Here is a 22,615-nt window from a genome sequence, read left to right as displayed (position 1 = left end):
ATTTTGGGCTAAATAATTTCAAGACATTTTCAGAGAATGTATTATTCCTCTGTGGTTGCACTTACTTGTTATGAGCTGCTGAGATCCTGCCAGAAGAATTATTTCATTTTCTAGTAAGACACCTTCTGTAACAGTTTGTGTAGGTTGTTCCCTGAGACTCCCCAATAGATACACAATATCTGGCTTTCATAGAAAGCAGATGGATCATCTTCCATCTTGCTGGGCACTATAAAACAAGCTGATAATACAATGAGGACCATCTTAGGAAAGAAGAAAGATAAAGTTCTCTTCTACCATTGGAGAAAATGATAAACAGCAGTTCCAAAATCCTTGATCATCTCTAGTTCAGCTAGTAACCATATCCAACTTTGCTTAGCTTCTTAATCCAAAGTAGGAAATGTCAATTCAGTGCGGAATGTGTGGAGACCATCAACCATCAACGATTTGGATGAGGGGATAGATGGGGAACCATCAAATTTGCAGACAACACCAAGCTGGCAAGAATAGCCAACACTCCAGAAGATATGCTTAAGATACAGGAGGATCTGGACAGACATGAACACTGGGCACTATCTAACAAAAAGAAATTCAATCAGGAAAAAATAAGGTTCTACATTTAGGCAAGAAAAACCAAATGCACAGGTATAGTAGGGAGGGAGACAAGCTATTTTCCTAAGGGCAGGACAAGAAGCAACGGATGGAAACTAATCAAGGAGAGAAGCAACCTAGAACTAAGGAGAAATTTCCTGAGAGAATAATTAACCAGTGGAACAACCTGCCTCCAGAAGCTGTGAATGCTCCAATGCTGGATGTTTTTAAGAAGAGACTGAACAGCTTTTTGTCTGAAATGGTATAGGATTTCCTGCCTGAGCAGAGGGTTGGACTAGATTACCACCAAGGTCCCTTCCAACATTATTATTATTATTATTATTATTATTATTATTATTATTATTATTATTATTATTATTATTATTACTATTATCGATCATCGCACAGTCAGCCAGATGTTCAGACTGGATTTGGCATTTTGTCTACCTATCGAGTCCTTACCCAGGACCTGGGATAGGCAGATTGGATGTTTGATGGTATTACAGATATCGTCGCAGGATGGAAGCAGTTCCTAGTAAGGCCGCCTTTTGCAATTGACTAATAGCGAATTTGTCAATGCCAATGGTGTTCAAGTGGTGCTCCAGTTGTTTTGGGATTGCACCTAAGGAGCCTATTACTATTGGTACTACCCTTGCTTGCTTTTGCACAGTCTTTCTATTTCTATTTGTAGGTCTTTGTATTTTGTTATCTTCTCCAGCTCTTTCTCTTCTATTCTGCTATCTCCAGGCACTGCCACGTCCACTAACCAGACTTTTTTGTCTTTCTTATCGACAATTGTTAAGTCTGGGGTGTTATGTTGCAGGTGCTTGTCTGTTTGAATTCTGAAGTCCCAGAGCAGTTTAATTTTATCATTTTCTATGACTTTCTCTATTTTTTGATCCCACCAGTTTTTGCTTACAGGCAAATGATATTTTTTTGCAGATCTTCCAATGCACCATTGTTGCTACTTTGTCATGCCGCTGCTTGTAATCAGTTTGTGCAATCTTCTTGCAACAGCTTACCAAGTGGTCCACTGTTTCTTCAGCTTCTTGCATAGGCGGCACTTACTGTCTGTTGCTGTCTTCTCAATTTTGACTTTGTATGCATTTGTCCTTAAGGCTTGGTCTTGTGCAGCCAGAATTAGTCCCTCGGTCTCTTTCTTCAATTTTCCTGCTCTTAGCCATTATTATTATTATTATTATTATTATTATTATTATTATTATTATTATTATTATTATTATTATTATTACTATTATTATTAATAATAATAATAATAATCTTTGTTCACCTTGAAAAATCTGTGTTAGTAAGTTTAATTTAGGCATAGTCTAACTTCTTCATTCAAATCAAAATAAACATTGTTGAAGCAATTTGAGTATTATGATGTTTGCTTTTGAATATATTTTTCCAAAATCTTCCCTGAAAGGGAATCTTTCTATAATCATATAACAAAATTGGCAGAACATGTTTTCTATCCTGTAGTAATTTTGATCTTTCCTGCATAAAAACATGCTCATCTTCAAAGGATGATATTAACATTTCCTAGAATAATTTCAGTACCTTGATTTAAAAAATGGTGGTTTGTTGATCCAAGCCTGTTTTTGTGTATTTTGTGTATTTACATATTTAGATGAGGTGGTTGATGTAATGGTCTCTCATTCTTTTTCCTTCTCTTCAGACAGGTGGCAATGATAGAAGCCAAGAACTTCACCTCTGTCAAGAAATTCATCTTGCTGGGACTCACCAGTGATAGAAAAATCCAGCTTCTCCTCTTTGTGGTCATTCTCATCTTTTACTTGACTACAGTTTTGGGGAACTTGCTGATCATCATATTGGTGGAGTCTGATATACAAGTCAACACTCCTATGTACTATTTTCTTTCTCATCTTGTGGTGATCGAGATATGTTATGTCACCAGCACCATGCCCATAATGTTATCTCACCTCATGGCTGGGAATGGAGCCATCTCCTTCCCACTCTGCATTACCCAGATATTTGTTTCGGGGTCCATGGCTCTCACCGAATCTTTCCTACTGGGTGTCATGGCTTATGACCATTCTGGCCATCTGCTCTCCCCTAATATATACTGTTGTCATGGACCAGCGATGCCAGTTGCAGTTTGCTTTAGCCTGCTGGATAATTGCCCCTCTGCTCTGTGCCATATGTGATGCCTTCCTGGTTTCCCAACCCTACTGTGGTCCCAATCAGGTCAACCACTTCATGTGTGAAATTCCTGCGGTATTAAAACTTTCATGTGGTGATACACAACTCGTTGAGAACATTGTATCTGGTGCAGGAGCCTTACTCCTTCTGCTTCCCCTTTGTGTCATCCTGACCTCCTATGTGTTTATTATTTATTCTATATTTCACATGAAGTCTACAGTTGGACACGTAAAGCACTCTCTACTTGTGGTTCTCATTTGCTTGTGGTCACCTTCTTTTATGGCCCTTCCTTATATAAATATAAAATTCCAAAATCTATCTCAGCTCCTGATCATGATAAGCACAGTGCAATTTTCTACATTCTGGTCACCCCTCTGCTTAACCCTATCATTTATACTCTAAGAAATAAGGACATCCATAGGTCATTAAGAAAGATACTGCAAAGAAAAGACTTTGACCAGAAAACATGAATGTTTGTATCATGCAATAAAAGATGGATGATGAGAGCTGTACTGGCCTGCAATGGTTTTCTGATGGTTAATCTCTCCAAAGTTGACATGGTTAGAAAAAGGACTAAGTGTGAGTGCATGAAATAATAATTATTCTTTAAAGATCATTCCAGAATTGAAATTAAAATAAAAAAATCAAAGAAGAGTTTTTAAATTGTTTTCCCTGGCCAGTTAAATTTATTAGGGAATTTTGAATGTTATGATCTCTTGTCAATCTGAGTAGAGTAGAGTAGAGTAAAGTGGAGTGGAATGGAGTGAAGTGGAGTGGAATGGAATGGAATAGAATAGAATAGAATAGAATAACAGAGTTGGAAGGGACCTTGGAGGTCTTATAGTCCAACCCTCTGCTCAGGCAGGAAACTCTTTACCATTTCAAACAAATGGTTGTCCAACCTCTTCTTAAAAACTTCCAGTTTTAGAGCAGTCACAACTTCTGGAGGCAAGTCATTCCACTGATTAATTGTTGCTTTCAAGTTATTTCTTTCCGCAGAGATTTTAAAAGTAAAGCTTTTAAAAATAACCAAGAAAGTCACATATTCCCAATGATAATATAAACAATCCATGTAATTTCCTTAGGGATGTCAATTATGTCCATCACTTGCAATTACTTCTAATGTATCTTCAGCTAATATAAAACATTCTATTGGGTATTTAAGCGACTTCCATTTTCATAAGAGACAGGTTGCTGAATTCCTGCTAAAAGAAGCTTTCTCAAATTTTACAAAGACATCTGTGAAATTTTATGCAGTTTTTTTCACGGTAAACCACAACATTTTTCTAAGTGCTCAGTATCTTGCATTAGAAAAAAGCAAGATACTTAAGACACTTTCCGTGACAGTTTTTACATGTTCTTCTTGAGAGACCTACGAACTCCGCAACAGGTACACAATATCTGGCTTTCATAGAAAACAAATGGATCCTCTTCCATCTTGCTGGGCACTGTAGAAGAAGCTTGGCTCTTTCTTGAGCGATGAGGACCAACTTAGGAGAGATGAAAGATAAAGATAAAGAAAGGTAAAGTTCTCTTCTACCATTGGAAAAAAATATAAAATTTCTAGAGCCCATCTCATAACACTCCCTTAAGGTAAAGTATGTTCTGGCTGGTTTATTTTGAGAGTAGTTGGTTTTTTTTAAAAAAATGATAGCTCATCCCCTTTCCAAGGAATCTAATTATTTAGCATCATTCCCCCCTTTTTTTTCTCCAGTCAAGAGGCCAGGATGGAAGCTGAGAATGCCACCTCTGTTAAGGAGTTCATTTTACTAGGACTGGCCAGCCAAAGAAAAATCCAGCTTCTCCTCTTTGTAGTCATTCTCCTTGTCTACTTGCTTACAGTTCTGGGGAATCTGCTGATCATCATCGTGGTCCAGACTGATGCTCAGCTCCACATTCCCATGTACTATTTTCTCTCACATTTTGCAGGGATAGAAATATGTTATGTTACCAGCACCATGCCCCTCATGTTTACCCATCTTATGACTGGAAATGGAGTCATCTCTTTTGCACTCTGCACCATCCAGATGTATGTCGCATTAACCATGGGTAGCATGGAGTCCTTTCTCTTGAGTGTCATGGCCTATGACCGCTGCCTGGCCATCTGTTATCCCCTAATTTATGCTATTGCTATGAACAAGCAAACCCAGTTGCAGTTTGCTTTAGCCTGCTGGATCATTGCTCCTGTGCTCTCTGCTGTTTGTGTTATCTCTCTTGTTTGTCAAACTTATTGTGGTCCCAACCAGATCAACCACTTCATATGTGAGTTGCCAATGGTACTGAAACTTGCATGTGATGATACACGAATAAGCAAGCTTATAAATTTAGCTATAGGAGCATTAGGTATTCTGGTTCCTCTATCAGTTATTCTGACCACCTATGGGTGTATAATTTATTCTGTCTCACATATGAAGTCAAATGCTGGATGGCGCAAGGCTTTCTCTACCTGTGGCTCCCATTTGATTGTAGTCATTTTGTTTTATGGAACAATTATCTGTATGTATATTATTCCAAAGTCAGCTTCATCTCCTGATCATGATAAACAAATTGCAGTCTTCTATGTTGTGGTTACCCCTCTACTCAACCCCATAGTTTATACCTTGAGGAACAAGAGCATACATAAGGCTGCATCCAAGATGTTGCTTTGGAATTGTGATGTTGGACAAGACTGCAAGGAGATCAAATCAATCAATCCTAAAGGAAACCAACCCTGACAGTTGAAGTTGAAGCTCAAATATTTGGCCACCAAATAAGAAGAGCATACTCATGGGAAAAGAAACTGATGTTTGGAAAGATTGAAAGCAAAAGGAGAAGGAGACGGCAAAGAATGAAATGGTTTGACAGTGCCATTGATTTAATGAACATGAATTTTGGTAAACTCTGAGAGACAGCAGAGGACAGGGGGACCTGGGATTGTGAAGAGTTGGAAACAACTGAGCAACTGAACAACAACATTAACAATGTTATCATTATAGATGATCATTATAACGCCAGAATGCTTTTAATGTGAATTTGTCTAACTATGAAGTCAAGCCAAGAATTCTATAGATGAACTATCTCTCATCCTTTTCACATGACTTTTGTAGTAAAAATAATAAATTAAAATACTGTAAATATCTGTTCACCTATCTCTCTTGAAAACTACACATTGAATATATTATAATATGATGTGGGCATACACTTGAAATCAATTTTTATACCTACCTCATTCTCCAAACTGAAGGTGAGCTCCTTGGATAAGTTATTACTTAGTAGGCTTTCAAATTATTTCACTGAGACTTTAGAGATATGTTATAGTATTTGAATTAATTTATAAATTTGTAGTTGCAGTGTAGACAATGTAGATTAGAGTTCACCATTGAATACCTTCCTATAAAAATGTTCCAGAATGCTATAATCCTTATTCTCTGTCAGTCTTTCATATATTGCAAAAATCAACTCCTCCTCAACTTGACAAATTTATTTTCAGAGAAGGAAGGCAGGATGGGAATGTGGAGAAATGAATATAAGTTTATTCAAGAACAGCTGTCTGCACTTCGATAGCCTCCATAGATATTAGAGGGGGAAATAATGAACTTCTAACAAGCTTTCCACTATCATAGCTGGTGAATACATAAAATAACACGAATGGAGAAAACTACATTGGACAGTCCTGTTGAAGGTGTTGCTGGCTCTCTCCTTAACATTTTGAAGAAGTAACAATAAAAATATCTTGGGCCAATAATCAGACTGGCCCCTTGGCTCAAACTGGCTTCATAAGTTTTAGGACCATATTTATTTTTACAGTTCACAATTGTGAGTGGGAATCTTTGGAAGGACAATTCTTCTCTCCTTCCAGAGATTGTCCAATGTTTTTCCAGTAACAATATGACATGGAGAAGGAAATCACACCAATCCATATTGAAGAGGATTTGTTTTTATTTTAACTCTCTGTTTACTTGGGATGCATCAGTTAAATATTGAAAGCAAAGATTCATATACTTGTGCTCAACAGAAATACCGTATATGCCGCCGTATTAGGCGACCCGGCGTATAAGACGACCCCCGTCTTTATAGCCGGGCCGCATTCCTAGAATGTCGTCTTATACGCCGGAAACTACCAGTATTTCCGGCGTATAAGACGACTCGGCGTATAAGACGACCCCCGTCTTTGGCGCCGATTTCAGCGCTGGCGGAAGTCGTCTTATACGCCGGCATTTACGGTATGTATCTTTGGATCATTTTCTGCAATGAATAAATGAACAAGTATAATGTTTTTGTCTTTTTTGTCAAACTGGGTTCTCTTTATCTAGTTTTAGGATTTGTGTGGCGAAAAGATCACGTTTTAGATCATGTTTAGGCAAAAATGTTGAAAATTCAAAAGAATTCAGTAACTGTTAGCACCATTGTACCTATTTCCTGGTGTGCAATAACACTGTAATTATTTGGACTTGCAAAAAATATATATCAGTATTAGCATTAGCTTGAAATAGCACCTCAAGATATTTAAACATTTTATCTTCCTCTGTTATGGCCATTAATAGTCCAATTAAAGTTTTTAAGTTTCTTTGTAAAAAAATAACACTGAAATATTTAACAGCCCTAACATCCTGGTTTAGTATCAGTCACATTTTATATACATTTTGATTATGGTTAATGGCAAAAATAGTTCAAAATTAGAAAGGCACATGGATACCTAGTCTTTTGCCCAGCAGTGGCTCATCCTATAAGAATGATACCTTAAATGTTTATGGAGATTCTCAGTCATCCAGGTCATAGTTATCCCAAAGATGCTTTTTCACGAAGCAACTGGACTTTCTTGTTTTTCTTTGAAGATGTTTTGTTTCTTATCCAAGAAACTTCTTCAGTTCTTGGATGAGAAGTGAAATATCTTCAAAGAAGAACAAGAAAGTCCAGTTGTCTAGTGAAAAAGCATCTTTGGGATGATACCTTACAATATGCAGGAGAGTTGAGATGAAAGGCTATATCTGCCTTTAGTTGAAAGTCCATTCCATAACAAATTGTTTACAAAGGCTTACAGAACTCTCTCTCCCTCTCTCCCCCTCTCCCTTTCCTTCTCTCCCATTCCCTCTTTCCCTCATAGATATTCATATGTTGAACTGAATTCATTTCCTGGGGATAGTTCATTTCATTTTCAGCTTCAATTCAGAAATGATTTGCCAATGCCGTCTTCTTGGATTTTGTTTGACTAATGTCTCTTCCTCTTTGTTCAATGTTCAAATATCGGTGTGCCTTTCAATTAATGTTCCATATACATTTGAAAAAAGAAATAATAAACACAAAAGATTGCCTCTTCTTTCTTTTAACCTTTGTGAAAGTTATTTTTTTTAGTGAATATGTAAAAGTACCCATGAGATTAAAAACAGAGAGCTAGATATCTTTATCAATTTATTAGAAATAATCACAAGGGACTGCAGTAATCTCCTTGGAAATAATATCATGAAATCTTGACATCTCTCATAGACAATGAGAGAAGAGGCCAGAGTGATACAGTATTTTAAGTCCTGGAACATTTTCAAAGATGAACTGACCTTAGGAAGCTGGAAAACATAGTTGGTTGAGCAGGAGTCAGGGTGATGGAAAAGATGAAACTTAGTATTGGTAGAAAAGCATTTTAAAGAACCCCTTTAAAAGATTACACACAAAAGCCATCACATCCAGTGGAATCAACACCAAGAAGAATTTAATCTGAAATCTCTTTGAATTTCATCACATCCATCAATCCGAAAAGCTTCTGCCACAAACATCTTCCTGCAAATTATTACAAGGACATGGCATGGTAGGTTCCTGGTCTTTTTATCTACATTCTTCAAGTATATTACACTATTATAGTTCTTTGAAAATATTCCACTAATATTTCAAATTGTTTCTCAACATTATGTACTAAGTTGTTGATTGTTATAACTGGAATCACGAAGAGATACTGCTTGTTAAGTGTGAAAGATCTTAGTCATTCAGAAAGCTAAGATTCCAATGGCTCATTTTGAATTTATTTATGGGGAAAAGAATTTTGAAAGGATGAAATATTTTGACTTGATAGAGTTGCCTTAACAGAACTTTAATACTGGCATACTCTGTCTTAAGCATTTCTTGGTGGTGATAAATGCAAACAGAGACATTTCCTAAGGCAAAGCATGAAAATTGCTTTTTCCTTTTTTATTTCAGGATGTATCTAAAATGATTGCTATTTTCTTAGTTTCTCTTGGCACTGGTAATATCTCTGGAATTCATATTCAAGCAATCTTTAGGTTATATTTGAGTATAAGGTTTGGGTAATTTTACCTTCTAGTTTCTTTCATTTTGGGGTCCAACCTAAAATAGTTAACCTATCTGTGGAATTATTCTAAAGTTATAGTTAAGGTTGTTATAAATCATGAAATACTGAATGAGTGCTAATTCTTCTCCAGTCAACAGCTATTAATTCTTCGACACCTTCAGCTCCTGCACAAAAATGGCAGGAAAGGTAATATCAAATTTTAAGGATTTTTCAGGCACTCAGTTCATATAATCCTGGAAATAAAATCTAAATCCAATTTGCAGCTATGGGTTGTTAACAAGCATTACTTCTCAGAGTTCAAATTTGTTGTTTCTGTTTGTTTGTTTGTTTGTTTTTTTACAGAGGGTCAGGGAAGATTTCAAGTACTTCGATCAATATTTTTTGAAGTTCTTCTGTTTTCAGAATAATTTTCCAGGCTCCCCTTTCCTTTTCCTTTTTTTAATAAATTGATTTATTGTGCTGATTAATTTTTAACTCCCATTATATCATCAAAATGGTTGTACAGTGAGCATTTATAATTCCATATCATTAATTAGTTAAGCAGAATAAAGATAAATAAATGAAAAAATCTCCCAATGAGGCTGTGCCAACCATCTAACAATTACTTGAAGAAGATTGGATAAAAGCAACCTCCAGAAGCTAATCTACAAAAAGGATGGCACTTTGGAGAGTGAGGCAAAGGAACCATGGTTGTTTTTTTTTTGCCTCTGCTTTACTGCTCTTCTAAATGCAGTACCGATTTAGAACATCATCTGTCTTGGTGAGTGCCATGGAGAATGTTGAGAACAGTTGCAAATTAATACCCATCTCTTTGCCCTCTTCAGTAGCATCTATGAAGACCAACCAACCTTATCCCATGTAAGATGTTGAGACTCTAGAAAGAGTACAGAGAAGAGCAACAAAGATGATTAGGGGACAGGAGACTAAAGCATATAAGGAACTGTTGCTGGAATTGGGTATGTCTAGTTTAATGAAGAGAAGGACAAGGGGGGATGTGATAGCAGAGTTCCAATATCTCAGGGACTGCCACAAAGAAGAGGGAGTCAAGCTATTCTCCAAAGCGCCTGAAGGCAGGACAAGAAGAAAAGGATGGAAACTAATCAAGGAGAGAAGCAACCTAGAACTAAGGAGAAATTTTCTGACAGTTAGAACAGTTAACCAGTGGAACAACCTACCTCCAGAAGTGATGAATGCTCCAACACTGGGAGTTTTTAAGAAGAGACTGGACAGCCATTTGTCCAAAATGTATAGGGTTTCCTGCCTGATCAGGGGGTTGGACTAGATGACCTCCAAGGTCCCTTCCAACTTTATTATTATTATTATTATTATTATTATTATTATTATTATTATTATTATTATTATTATCATCATCATCATCATCATTTGCAAAAACCTGAAGAGTTGCTTGCCTGCTTGTTTTTTTGTTCATTTGTTTATTTATTCAAATACATAACTCTGGGTGGTTTACAGCAATGAAAAATAATATAAGAACATCATACAAAATAAAACATATAGAATATAACACAATCCATAACTGAATGATCAAAAACCAAGAAGAACAAGTACAGCACCACTGTGTAGGTTGTACCACACACTTAGATACGCAAGCCACTTCCTCCCAACCCCCAGAACATGGATTTTAAGGATTGTATTTCTTAAAGTCATAGACACTTGACTATTGTTAAGAGCAATTTCTCAGATTCATGTAGAGTGAGCACTTGAAGGGGTGCTTTCTTTGAAGCATCATTCCCCACATCTTTCAGCAGCTAGATTGAGATATCTCTTTTGATAAACCATCAAAACTTTATCCTTCACTTTCCCACCATTTCTCATACTTGGACAGTGACAGTAAGTGAACAGTAGGGAACCTGAGGATGAAGTCCTTTCAGAAATATGCTAGGTGTTTGCTTTAACCATGGGAATCAGCATCACCACCACAGGTCAAAGGAATCTAAATCATCTTATGGAATCCTATCAGAATAACAGAATTACAGAACTGAAAGGGACCTTGGTGGTCTTCTAGTCCAACCCCTGCTCAAACAGGAAGACCTATACCATTTCAGACAAATGGTTGTCCAATCTCTTCTTTAAAAATACCATATCAAAGTACCATTCTGTGTATTGGTCAGTTGGCTTTTTAGAACATTTTAATTCAACAAATTAACAGCAAAACACTTTTATGAAACAATTTTAGTCACCTAGTATAATATCAATATTCATATCAGAAAGATAAGGCAAAAAAACTTCCCAAAATTTGATCATGTTGTTCAAAACTCTTGCCATGTCCCAAAAAAAAGTTCAAAGGCTTAAAAAGAAAATCCCAAATCAATAATCCATTAGTAGAGATCAGATATTAAGTCCCTCTTTCAACACTGGTGTTTCTTTGGGCCATTGTCCATGCCAAAAAGTCCCTGATGTTTGTATAAAATCCAGATTTTAGAGCTTGGGCAAAAAAATAACTTAAATGTCTTTAACATACAATCATCAGTTTAAAGTTAATTTAACAATTATATCATTTCAGTCCAAACTATTACAAAAGGATGGACTGAATTTGGAATACATTTGAATTGCATTTATAACTGCAAGGTGAGGGCATTTAATTCAACATTCACTGAATTATCAGACCATTGATGAATATTACCATTTGTTCCAATCATTGGAACAATCCCTCAATAAAAAAATGCAACACTTTTCCAGAAAGCTATAAATGTGTAAAAATTGTAGCTCAAAATTCTTGAATCATATGCCTAGTGGTGTCCATGGTCTTCTAACTAATTTTAAAAACTAAAAAATAGAAAATATTCAATATGCTGTTTTTAATATTTGCAAGTAACAACATATTAAAAAATCTCAGATGACATCTGATATATTGCGGCTTGTAGTGATTAGTTTGTAATGATTATGACTTTCTTGAGGATGTACTCTGAAACTTTTTCTTTCTTTCTTTCTTTCTTTCTTTCTTTCTTTCTTTCTTTCTTTCTTTCTTTCTTTCTTTCTCCCTCCGTCCCTCCGTCCCTCCTCCCCCTCCCTCCTTCTCTCCCTCTCTCTCCCTCCCTCCCTCCCTCTCTCTCTCTCTCTCTCTCTCTCTCTCTCTCTCTCTTTCTCTCTTTCTTTTTTTCTTTCTGTCTTCTTTCCAGGAAATTTCAATATCTGTCACTAATTTCCTTTCATTTCAGGCAGGATGCCAAGGTGATGAATGAGAACTTCACCTCCATCAAGGAGTTCATCTTATTGGGACTCACCAGCCACCGAAGAACACAGCTTTTTCTCTTTGGGGTCATCCTCATCATCTATTTGCTTACAATTTTTGGGAACCTGCTGATCATCATCCTGGTGCAGGTTGATTTCCGACTCCACACTCCCATGTACTTTTTTCTCAGCAACCTTGCGGGCATGGAAATTGGCTACATTACTAGCACTTTGCCCCAAATGTTAAGTCAACTTTTGACTGGAAATGGTGTCATTTCCTTAGCACGATGTGTGACGCAGAGTTATATTGCTCTGACCATGGGTAGTACAGAATGTTTGTTGCTGGGAGTTATGGCTTATGACCGCTACATTGCCATCTGCCATCCACTGATATATGCCTCTTCCATGGATAGGATGCATGAGCGACTGCTTGCCACATCCTGTTGGACCATAGGCTGTCTCTTCTCAGTTGTATATGTTGCTTTCATCTTTCATCATCCATTCTGTGGCCCCAATCACATTAATCATTTCATTTGCGAGCTGCCTGTTGTGTTAAAACTTGCATGTGATGACACCACTATAACTAAAGCCGTTGTTTTTGGTTTATCGGCATTCATTGTTCTGGTTCCCCTTTTAGTCATCCTGTCTTCCTATAGTTTAATTCTATATTCTGTATTGGACATGAGGTCAACTACTGGATGGCGTAAAGTTTTCTTCACATGTGGCTCCCACCTTATGGTGGTTACCTTGTTCTATGGTACCGTTATTTCTATGTACATCATCCCCCATTCAGACACAGCTCAAGATCATGATAAGCAAATTGCAGTCTTTTATGTTGTGGTGACACCTCTTCTGAATCCCATTATTTATACTCTGAGAAACAAGGAAGTCCATAAAGCAGCACTCAAAATCCTGAAGGACTTTGGCTTAATAGCATGAGAATTCTCATGTTGCTAAACATATATTTTAGAATGAGGTGGGTTTGTTCATTGAACTCTAAGGTGTGTGTGTGTGTGTGTGTGTGTGTGTGTGTGTGTGTGTGAGAGAGAGAGAGAGAGAGAGAGAGAGAGAGAGAGAGAGAGAGAGAGAGAGAGAGAGAGAGAGAGAGAGAGAGATTATGTGTGTTGTATTGCAGTGTATAATCCTATTGTAACTGTGTATAATCCCATTATAACAGTGGTTCTCAACCTGTGGGTCGGGCCCATTTGGGGTCGAACGACCATTTCACGGGGGTCGCCAAACAACACAGTCTGCCATTTTTTCTCCCTTTTCCTTAGCTGTGCTACTCCCTTTTATTCTATTGCAGTGGTTCTCAACCTTTCTAATGCCGCGACCCCATAATAGAGTTCCCCATGTTGTGGTGACCCCCAACCACTTATACATCACTGGGTCCCAGGGGCATGGCCAAAGAAAAGGGGGAAAAATGGCAGACAGCCTTGTTTGGCGACCCCCGTGAAATGGTCGTTCGACCCCAAATGGGGTCCCGACCCATAGGTTGAGAACCACTGTTCTATTGGCTTTTGAAAGCCAATAGAATAGACTCTCTTGAATAGAGTCCAATTCTATTGGCTTTCAAAAGCCAATAGGAATTGTCCAGGCTGTCTCTGCCCTGCTGAGCCCGCCAAAAATCCCATTCTGCAAACGGTGCTGCACCAGTTGAGTAGTCCTCGACTTACGACCGGTTGGGGGTCGTGGCATTAAAAAGGTTGAGAACCACTGCATTATAACAAGATGAATTATTAGTGATTTTAGATATGCTGGAAAATATTGGGAATACTGAGGAGGAAATATAATGGAAGAAAATGTCATATTCTATGAATCTCACTTCTGAGGAAAATTCCTTTTTTCCCTTTTTCTTTGTGACAGGCAGATCAGGCAGATCCTCCTGCAGTTTTCTCTATTCATCAGATACATACAGTGAAGAAAACACAAACCCAAAATTATTCAGTACACTTAGTTTTGGAAAAAAATTCCAGAAAATTTCTCCTATGATCCTACTTGTGACATAATGTACCATCACCACAGAAAGAGCTAGATTTTTTTTTTTTTAAAAAAGGTTGAGCTTTTCATCCTTCTCCAGATTGTTGGGGGAAATATACTGACTCTGTAAACCACTCAGAGAGGGCTGTAAAGCACTATGAAGCAGTATATAAGTCTAAGTGCTAATGCTATTTGTACTAAAATATATTCAGTCAATTTATTAAGCGGGCTCAAAATACACCATGGGATGGTCTTTATAGGTAATTTTTGAAATTACAACCATGCCGGTCATTAAGTGGGTAACCATGTGACCACACACAATTTTATGACCATTTTTGTGGCAGTTGTTAAGTGAATGCCACAGTCATTAAATGATCACTGCAGTCATTAAATGAGCCAATGGTTCACTATTAGCCATTTGCCATTGTCATGAAGTCAACACTGAGGTTCTTTGGCAAATCCATCATCCTCAATGAGTGTTTTTTGCCAAAAACTGGAAGTAAACACCAGCAAAAAACCCATAAATTGTAGTCATGTGATTGTGGGATGCTGCAAATAGTTGTAAATGTGGGACGGTTGCTCAGTGCCCAAAATGTGATCACATGACTATGGTAGGGGGGCAACCGTCAGAACTTTGAATTCAAGTAATAAGTAGCTATGGGGAGGTCTGTCATAAATTTGAAAAGGTTGCTAAGCAACTGTTGAAAGGGAAGGACTTCCTGTATTATTCAGAGAACCCATCTTATTTGAGTTTGTTAATCAAATACTTCAGTTCTCAAGAGATTGAGATAAAAATGAATTATAATGAAATACAGTAACGTTCCAGTGGAACTGGAATAATCTCCATGGAGTAGATTCATATTATTTTTATTATCTTTTGCAATCTTTAGTGCTTCTACACACAGCAAAGCAGCAACTGTCAATATTTGGGAGAAGAAAAAGCAAGGATAAGTAGCTTTGGATCTAACCACAGGTAGCTGCTAGGAGGATCAAGACAGTATAACTTAGATTTACTGAAAATATACTTCGCACCAAAAAGAACAGTTGGTATTATCAACTAAAAGGCCTTTAGTAAATTCCATGAACAAACAATGTCTACCTGAGATCTTGTGGAGATCATTAACCTGGATGGCACTTTGCATGATACGTAAGGCAATTCCTCTTCCAATTTCAAAAACTTACTCACAAAATCATGTCTTCTCATTTATAAGCCAGCCACCTTTGAACGATGACACTGAAATTAGGGAGTCCAAAGTAATTTGCCACAGGAAAGTGAAGAATAGGATAACATTAATACATACAATTTCTCAAGTTCTTTAAGTATGTATGTATCTCTATGGCTTGTAATATGTGAAGCAGGATTTTCCTACAACTATGCTTTATTCAGCTAAGTCTCTGTTTTCATAAGTTGGTAGTCATTAGGTTAATGGGCACAAGGAATCCTTTTCAAATATCAGAAGAACATATTATAGAACAACTAAGAATCTTCCTCTGACAACTCACTGAATTTCCAGTTCCTTCTCACTGTTTTGCCTCAACACAAGCAGGTAGTGTGATGTGATCCTACTTGATGGCTGTGGGATCTTTTAGAGGTACAGAAAGGTAAGACATTTTGCCATTTGGAAGTTGGTTGATAGAGAATAGAATCTGATTTTGTCAGAAAGGCTTACATGGGGGAAGATATTGTTTTTAATTAGGTGGAAATTCATCAGTACCTCTGAAAGAACTAAGCATTGTGGTCAAAAGCCTGAATGACTGCTGCTATAGCTGAGTATAGCCGACTGATGCTGTAGTCAGCTATATGCTTACCTGTTCACAATGGTGGTTAATGCATGCAATCTTGGCATAGTATGGCAAACTTAGTAAGAAGGGGCCATTCCACTAAGCTAAGTGGGATAAGATTTGTGGTCTACCAAATTTGTGGTCTTGTGTTTTGATGCAAGACTCCTACTGGGGCTTGTCCTAGCAAGATAGTTCAGGTTTTATTCTGTTTGCATCTCCAGCAAAGTACAACACCCCCACTGTATAACCCAGTCATAATGTTTCAATTTTTGCATGGTTACTGATATCTCTGCAGTGGAGGCCCAGAAATTCAAGCTTCTGGCTTTTATAGTTGAAGGATGAGACGCCCAGGATTTCTTCTCATCCTGCAGTGTTTGAAGTGATCTGTAAGGTTTAAATTTGCCAATGTAACTGGACGGGTTGAGTGAAGATGATGCTTTTACGCAATATAGAACAACAGAGTTGGGATCTTGGAGATCTTCTGGTCCAACGTCCTGCTCAAGCAGGTGACCCTATACCATTTGAGACAAATGGCTGTCCAATCTCTTCTTAAAAGCCTCCAGTGATGGAGGACCCACAATTTCTCAAGCTAGGCAGTTGCACTGATTGACTGTTCTCACTGATCAAATCAAATGACACAACTTTTACGGTTCTTTAAGTAAAGGGCACCAAACAGACAACAGGCATGTGAGTAGGATGCAAGAAAAGCTCCCTGTAGCAAGAAATAGTATGAAATATTTCTCCATTCTCAGCCACCTAGGTTTAATCATTGCAATTTCTAGTTTCTGCAAATTTTAGTCCCACTTTAGGCATAAAAGCCAGCTGGGTGACTTTGGACCAGTCCCTTTCTCTCAGCCGAACTCACCTCACAGGATTGGCGTTGTGGGGAAAACAGAAAGAAGTAGTATTTGATATGTTTGTTGGCTTGTGTTATTTGTAAAAAAAATAAAAATAAAATAAAGGCAGGATATAAATACATAAATACATAATCTCATGAAAAATGCTTTAGAAATTCCTTTGGCATAGTGATTTTACATGAAGCATCATTTCTTTAATTTTTGTATTAAATCTCATCTAGTAGCTAATATATTATTTCCAAATGTTCTCTACATATAATTTTGTTAAAAGAACTTGTTTCCCAGAAAGATTCCTGATTAAAGGAACCCTTAAAGGTCTGCAACAAATTGTCATGACTATTTAAGCCTAGGTTACTGCCTGCAATAGTCTTCTATGGGTATCCTATTTTTTAAAAAGCATTGTCTCGTTTCAAAAGAATCTCACTACCTTTCAACAACTTCTTTTATCCTACAGGTAGTAAGCCAGATGGGAGCTGAGAACTTCACCTCTGTTAAAGAATTCATGTTGGTGGGACTCACAAGTCATCGAGGGACCCAGCTTCTGCTCTTTGGGGTGCTCCTTGTCATCTACTTGCTTATCCTTTTTGGCAACCTGCTGATCATCACATTGGTGTGGGCTGATTCCCAGCTACATACTCCCATGTATTATTTTCTCAGCAATCTTGCTGCAATGGAAATTGGATTGGTCACCAGCACGCTGCCTCAGATGTTGGCTCATCTGGTCACTGGGAATGGCGTTCTCTCCTTAACACGTTGCATGCTGCAAGGTTATATTGCATTGAACATAGGCAGTGCTGAAAGCTTGCTATTAGGTGTCATGGCCTATGACCGTTACTTGGCCATCTGCTCTCCCTTGTTATATGCTACAGCCATGAGCAAGTTCCACCAGGTCCTGCTTGTCAGCACATGTTGGATAATTGGCTTTGCATTTTCCATGGTTTATGTTGTCAGTACTTTTCGTCATTCCTTCTGTGGTTCTAATCTCATTAATCACTTCATGTGTGAGTTGCCTATTGTGCTGAAACTTGCTTGTGGTGACATAAAAATGACTAAAGTAATTGTCTCTGGTCTATCAGCATTCATGGTCTTCATTCCCCTTTCAATCATCTTGTCTTCCTATGGATTCATTCTGCATTCTATATTACACATGAGGTCAAGTGCAGGAAGGAGTAAGGCCTTCTCCACTTGTGGATCCCACCTCACTGTAGTCACCTTGTTCTATGGCACCATTATTTCTATGTACATTATCCCCCACCCAGACTCAGGTCCTTCTCACAATAAGGAAATGTCTGTCTGTTACCTAGTAGTTACTTCCTTGCTTAACCCTGTCATTTATACTTTGCGCAACAAGGAGATTCATTCAGCAGTGATCAAGATGGTGAGAAGATGGGGCTTTGAACAATGAACATGACCACTGACATCTTGCTGGACTGATATTTTGTGATGTTTTCTTGAAGCAGAGGGAGGCTGACTATAAAAATAATACCACCCTATTTTAACATTCCCAATCTTTTTTAGAGATGATAAGGTGAAAAAGCAGGCTGGACTGTAGAAATGACCTTGAAGAAAATATGTGGCACTTATCAGCAAAACATGAACAGATCCCAGGAAAACAGGAATATGTGAGGAAAGGAACTCAAGAGTGGTCCATAATAATACTTTTTGGTATAAGAGAAAGAAAAGAGAAATGCTGTCATGTTTTCAAGGTATAAACATCCTGTATCAATAAAGTAGAATTCTAATATTTCTTGTAAACTCTTTTCCTTCACTTGGTCTACTGACAAAGAGATGTGACAAGATTGTTTTTGTGCTTTTGAGTAAGTCTTGATTCCCAGTGACTACATGAACAAGTCCATGCAGTTTTCCTAGCAATAATTTTCATCGATGATTGTCATTGCCTTTTTCCTAGGACTGAGAGAGAGTAACTGCTCCAAGTCATCCAGCTGGCTTCATGCTGAAGGCTGAACTAGAACTCACAGTCTCCCAGTTTCTAGCCTGATGCCTTAACCAATACACCTAACTGGTTCTTGGTGAAATGATACATTTCTCCATTGTTGTTGTTGTTAATTGCAAAGTCGTGTCTGACCCATCGCGACCCCATGGACAACGTTCCTCCAGGTCTTCCTGTCCTCTACCATCTTCTGGAGTCCATTTACGTTCACTCCTACTGCTTCAGTGACTCCATCCAGCCATCTCATTCTCTGTTGTCCCCTTCTTCTATTGCCCTCAATCTTTCCCAGCATTAGGCCCTTCTCCAGTGACTCCTTCCTTCTCATTATTTGGCCAAAGTATTTGAGTTTCAACTTCAGGATCTGGCCTTCTAAAGAGCAGTTGGGGTTGATCTCTTCTAGGACTGACCGGTTTGAATGCCTTGCAGTCCAAGGGACACGCAGGAGTCTTCTCCAGCACCATAGTTCAAAGGCTTCAATTCTTTGGCGCTCAGCCTTCCTTATGGTCCACCTTTCACAGCCATACATTGCAACTGGGAAAACCATGGCCTGGACTATACGCACTTTTGTTGGCAGGGTGATGTCTCTGCTTTTTAGTATGCTGTCTAGATTTTCCATAGCTTTCCTCCCCAGGAGTCTTTTAATTTCTTGGCTGCAGTCCCCATCTGAGGTGACCTTGGAGCACAGAAAAATAAAATCTGTCACTACCTCCATTTCTTCCCCATCTATTTGCCAGGAATTGAGAGGGCTGGGTGCCATGATTTTGGTTTTCTTAATGTTGAGTTTCAAGCCTACGTTTGCACTCTCCTTCTTCACCCGCATCAAGAGGCTCTTTAGTTCCTCTTCACTTTCTGCCATTAGAGTGGTATCATCTGCATATCTTATGTTGTTGATATTTCTCCCGACAATCTTAATTCCAACTTTTGTTTCATCTAGCCCTGCCTTTCTCATGATGTGCTCTGCATATAAGTTAAATAGGCAGGGCAACAGTATACAGCCTTGCCGGACTCCTTTTCCAATTTTGACCCAATTAGTGGTTCCGTGTCCAGTTCTCACTGTTGCTTCTTGACCCGCATATAGGTTTCTCAAGAGACAAATAAGATGGTCTGGTATTTCCATCTCTTTAAGAACTTGCCACAATTTGTTGTGATCCACACAATCAAAGGCTTTAGCATAGTCAATGAAGCAGAAGTAGATGTTTTTCTGGAACTCCCTAGCTTTCTCCATGATCCAGCGTATGTTGGCAATTTGATCTCTAGTGCCTCTGCCTCTTCGAAATCCTGCCTGTACTTCTGGTAGTTCTCGATCCACATACTGCTGGAGTCTAGCTTGTAGGATTTTAAGCATAACTTTACTAGCATGTGAAATGAGTGCAATGGTGCGATAGTTTGAACATTCTTTGGCATTACCTTTCTTTGGAATTGGAATGTAAACTGACCTTTTCCAATCCTGTTGCCACTGCTGAGTTTTCCAAATTTGCTGGCAAATTGAGTGTAGCACTTTTACTGCATCGTCTTTTAAGATTTTGAATAGCTCAGCTGGAATACTGTCACCTCCACTACTTTGTTGTTGCTCAGATTTTCTAAGGCCCATTTCACTTCACATTCTAGGATGTCTGGTTCGAGGTCAATGACCATCTCATTGTGGTTATCTGGGATGTTAAGCTCATTCTTGTATATTTCTTCTGTGTAGTTTTGCCATCTCTTCTTAATCTCTTCTGCCTCTGTTAGGTCTCTGCCATTTTGTTCCTTTATCATGCCCATCTTTGCATGAAACGTTCCCTTCATATCTCCAATTTTCTTGAAGAGATCTCTGGTCCTCCCTATTCTGTTGTTTTCTTCTATTTCTTTGCACTGTTCATTTAAGAAGGCATTCTTATCTCTTCTAGCTATTCTCTGGAATTCTGAATTCAATTGGGTGTATCTTTCTCTTTCTCCTTTGCCTTTCGTTTCCCTTCTTTCCTCAGCTATTTGCAAAAATCCCTGAGACAGCCATTTTGCTTTCTTGCATTTCTTTTTCTTTGGGATGGTTTTAGTTGCTACCTCTTGTACAATGCTGCAAACTTCCATCCATAGTTCTTCAGGCACTCTGTCTATCAGATCTAATTCCTTAAATCTATTTGTCACCTCTACTGTATATTCATCAGGAATATGATTTAGTTCATAACTGAGTGGCCTAGCGCTTTTCCCTACTTTTTTCAATTTAAGCCTAAATTTTGCAACAAGAAGCTCATGATTTGAGCCACAGTCTGCTCCTTGTCTTGTGTTTACTGACTGTATAGAGCTTCTCCATCTTTGGCTGCAGAGCACATAGTCAATCTGATTTCTATGTTGACTGTCTGGTGATGTCCATGCGTAGAGCCGTCTCTTGGGTTGTTGGTAAAGAGTGTTTGTTATGACCATCGTATTCTCTTGACAAAATTCTATCAGCCTGTGCCCTGCTTCAGCCTGTGCCCTGCTTCAGCCTGTGCCCTGCTTCAAAATTCTAACTTGCCTGTTATTCCAGTTAACTTTTGGCTTCCTACCTTAGCATTCCAATCCCCCATGATAATAAGGACATCATTTTTTGATGTTAATTCTATAAGGTGCTGTAGGGCTTCATAGAACCGGTCAATTTCATCCTCTTCAGCACCAGTGGTTGGGACATAGATTTGGACTATTGTGATATTGAATGGTTTGCCTTGGATTCGAATTGAGATCATTCTGTCATTTGGGGATTGTATCCCAGTATTGCTTTTCCTATTCTTTTATTGACTATGAAGGCTACTCCATTTCTTCTGAGGGATTCTTGCCCACAGTAGTATACCTGATGGTCATCTGAGTTAAATTCACCCATTCCTGTCCATTTTAGTTCGCTGATTCCTAAGATGTCAATGTTCAGTCTTGTCGTCTCTTTTTTGACTACGTCTAGCTTGCCTTGATTCATGGATCTTACATTCCAGGTTCCTATGGAGAAAAAATCTTTACAGCATCGGCTTTCCTTTCACCATCAGATACATCCACAGCTGAGTGTCCTTTCGGCTTTGGCCCAGTCGCTTCATTCTTTCTCGCGCTACTAGTACTAGCCCTCTGCTCTTCCCCAGTAGCATATTGGACACCTTCCGACCTGAGGGGCTCATCTTCCAGCGTCATATCTTTTTGCCTTTTAGTACTGTCCATGGGGTTTTCATAGCAAAGATACTGGAGTGGTTTACCATTTCCTTCTCCAGTGGATCACATTTTGTCAGAACTCTCTGCTATGACCTGTCTGTCTTGGGTGGCCCTGCATAGCATAGCTTATAGCTTCATTCAGTTACACAAGCCCCTTCACCACGATAAGGCAGTAATCCATAAATGATACATTTCTCCATTAGTACAATTCAAATAAAGAGTCATTAGGACACTTCATCATAACGAAGACAGGGAGAGAACTAAGAAAAGAAAGCTAACAGCTTTGAGCTCCATGAATCTGGATAACCACAAAAAAAAATGGTTATACTACAAGTATGGTAATAATTTCTGAATCTTTTGGCTATCATCAAGTGGTCACCAGATTTTTGCAAGGTAAAAAAAAAGAACTTGATATTTGTAGAAAGTAAGAAAAAGAAAGGGAAATAAAACACATTAAACCAAATGAAAAGAGAGAAATGTGATCTTTGTTAAAATAAGCATGATGTTTTGTGAAGTAACTATAAATAGAACCAGTTAATATTTAACATGAATTGTTCATTCAATATTGTTGTTCAAAGTTTGAATTTTTGTCAATCAACATTTACTCTAAGTAAACGAAAGATTAACATAATTTCCTACTACTCCAGCTAAGATCGTACTTCCAAAACAATGAATGTGACA

At 38.2% G+C, this 22,615-nt stretch overlaps 3 protein-coding genes across 4 annotated transcripts; all 3 read left to right on the top strand.

The window, feature by feature from the left end:
- Positions 1–3,941: 3,941 nt before the first annotated feature.
- LOC120297470 (olfactory receptor 2D2-like) lies at positions 3,942–6,825 on the top strand. Of its 2 annotated transcripts, none has more exons than XM_039320114.1 (2): positions 3,942–4,274; positions 4,466–6,825. In XM_039320114.1, exons 1-2 carry the CDS (start codon positions 4,231–4,233, stop codon positions 5,463–5,465), a joined length of 1,044 nt encoding a protein of 347 aa, XP_039176048.1. In that variant the 5' UTR covers positions 3,942–4,230; the 3' UTR covers positions 5,466–6,825. The 2 variants fall into 2 exon arrangements, with proteins under 2 accessions (XP_039176048.1, XP_039176049.1); XM_039320115.1 differs by having other exon boundaries at positions 3,942–4,344.
- Positions 6,826–8,278: 1,453 nt separating this feature from the next.
- Positions 8,279–13,156, top strand: LOC120297468 (olfactory receptor 2J2-like). The gene is made up of 2 exons (XM_039320112.1): positions 8,279–8,530; positions 12,205–13,156. The coding sequence occupies exons 1-2, from the start codon at positions 8,523–8,525 to the stop codon at positions 13,154–13,156; spliced, it is 960 nt and encodes a 319-aa protein (XP_039176046.1). The 5' UTR covers positions 8,279–8,522.
- A 3,487-nt stretch (positions 13,157–16,643) lies between these two features.
- Positions 16,644–18,580, top strand: LOC120297472 (olfactory receptor 477-like). Its single transcript, XM_039320118.1, has 2 exons — positions 16,644–16,666; positions 17,291–18,580. Exon 2 carries the CDS (start codon positions 17,303–17,305, stop codon positions 18,239–18,241), a length of 939 nt encoding a protein of 312 aa, XP_039176052.1. The 5' UTR covers positions 16,644–16,666; positions 17,291–17,302; the 3' UTR covers positions 18,242–18,580.
- Positions 18,581–22,615: the final 4,035 nt, after the last annotated feature.

Source organism: Crotalus tigris, unplaced genomic scaffold (assembly GCF_016545835.1).
Source record: "Crotalus tigris isolate CLP2741 ecotype Arizona unplaced genomic scaffold, ASM1654583v1 scf7180000023622.256236, whole genome shotgun sequence".
Taxonomy (NCBI): Eukaryota; Metazoa; Chordata; class Lepidosauria; order Squamata; family Viperidae; genus Crotalus; species Crotalus tigris.
The sequence above is the reverse complement of the archived record's forward strand: the minus strand, read 5'-3'. Positions and strand labels throughout refer to the sequence as shown.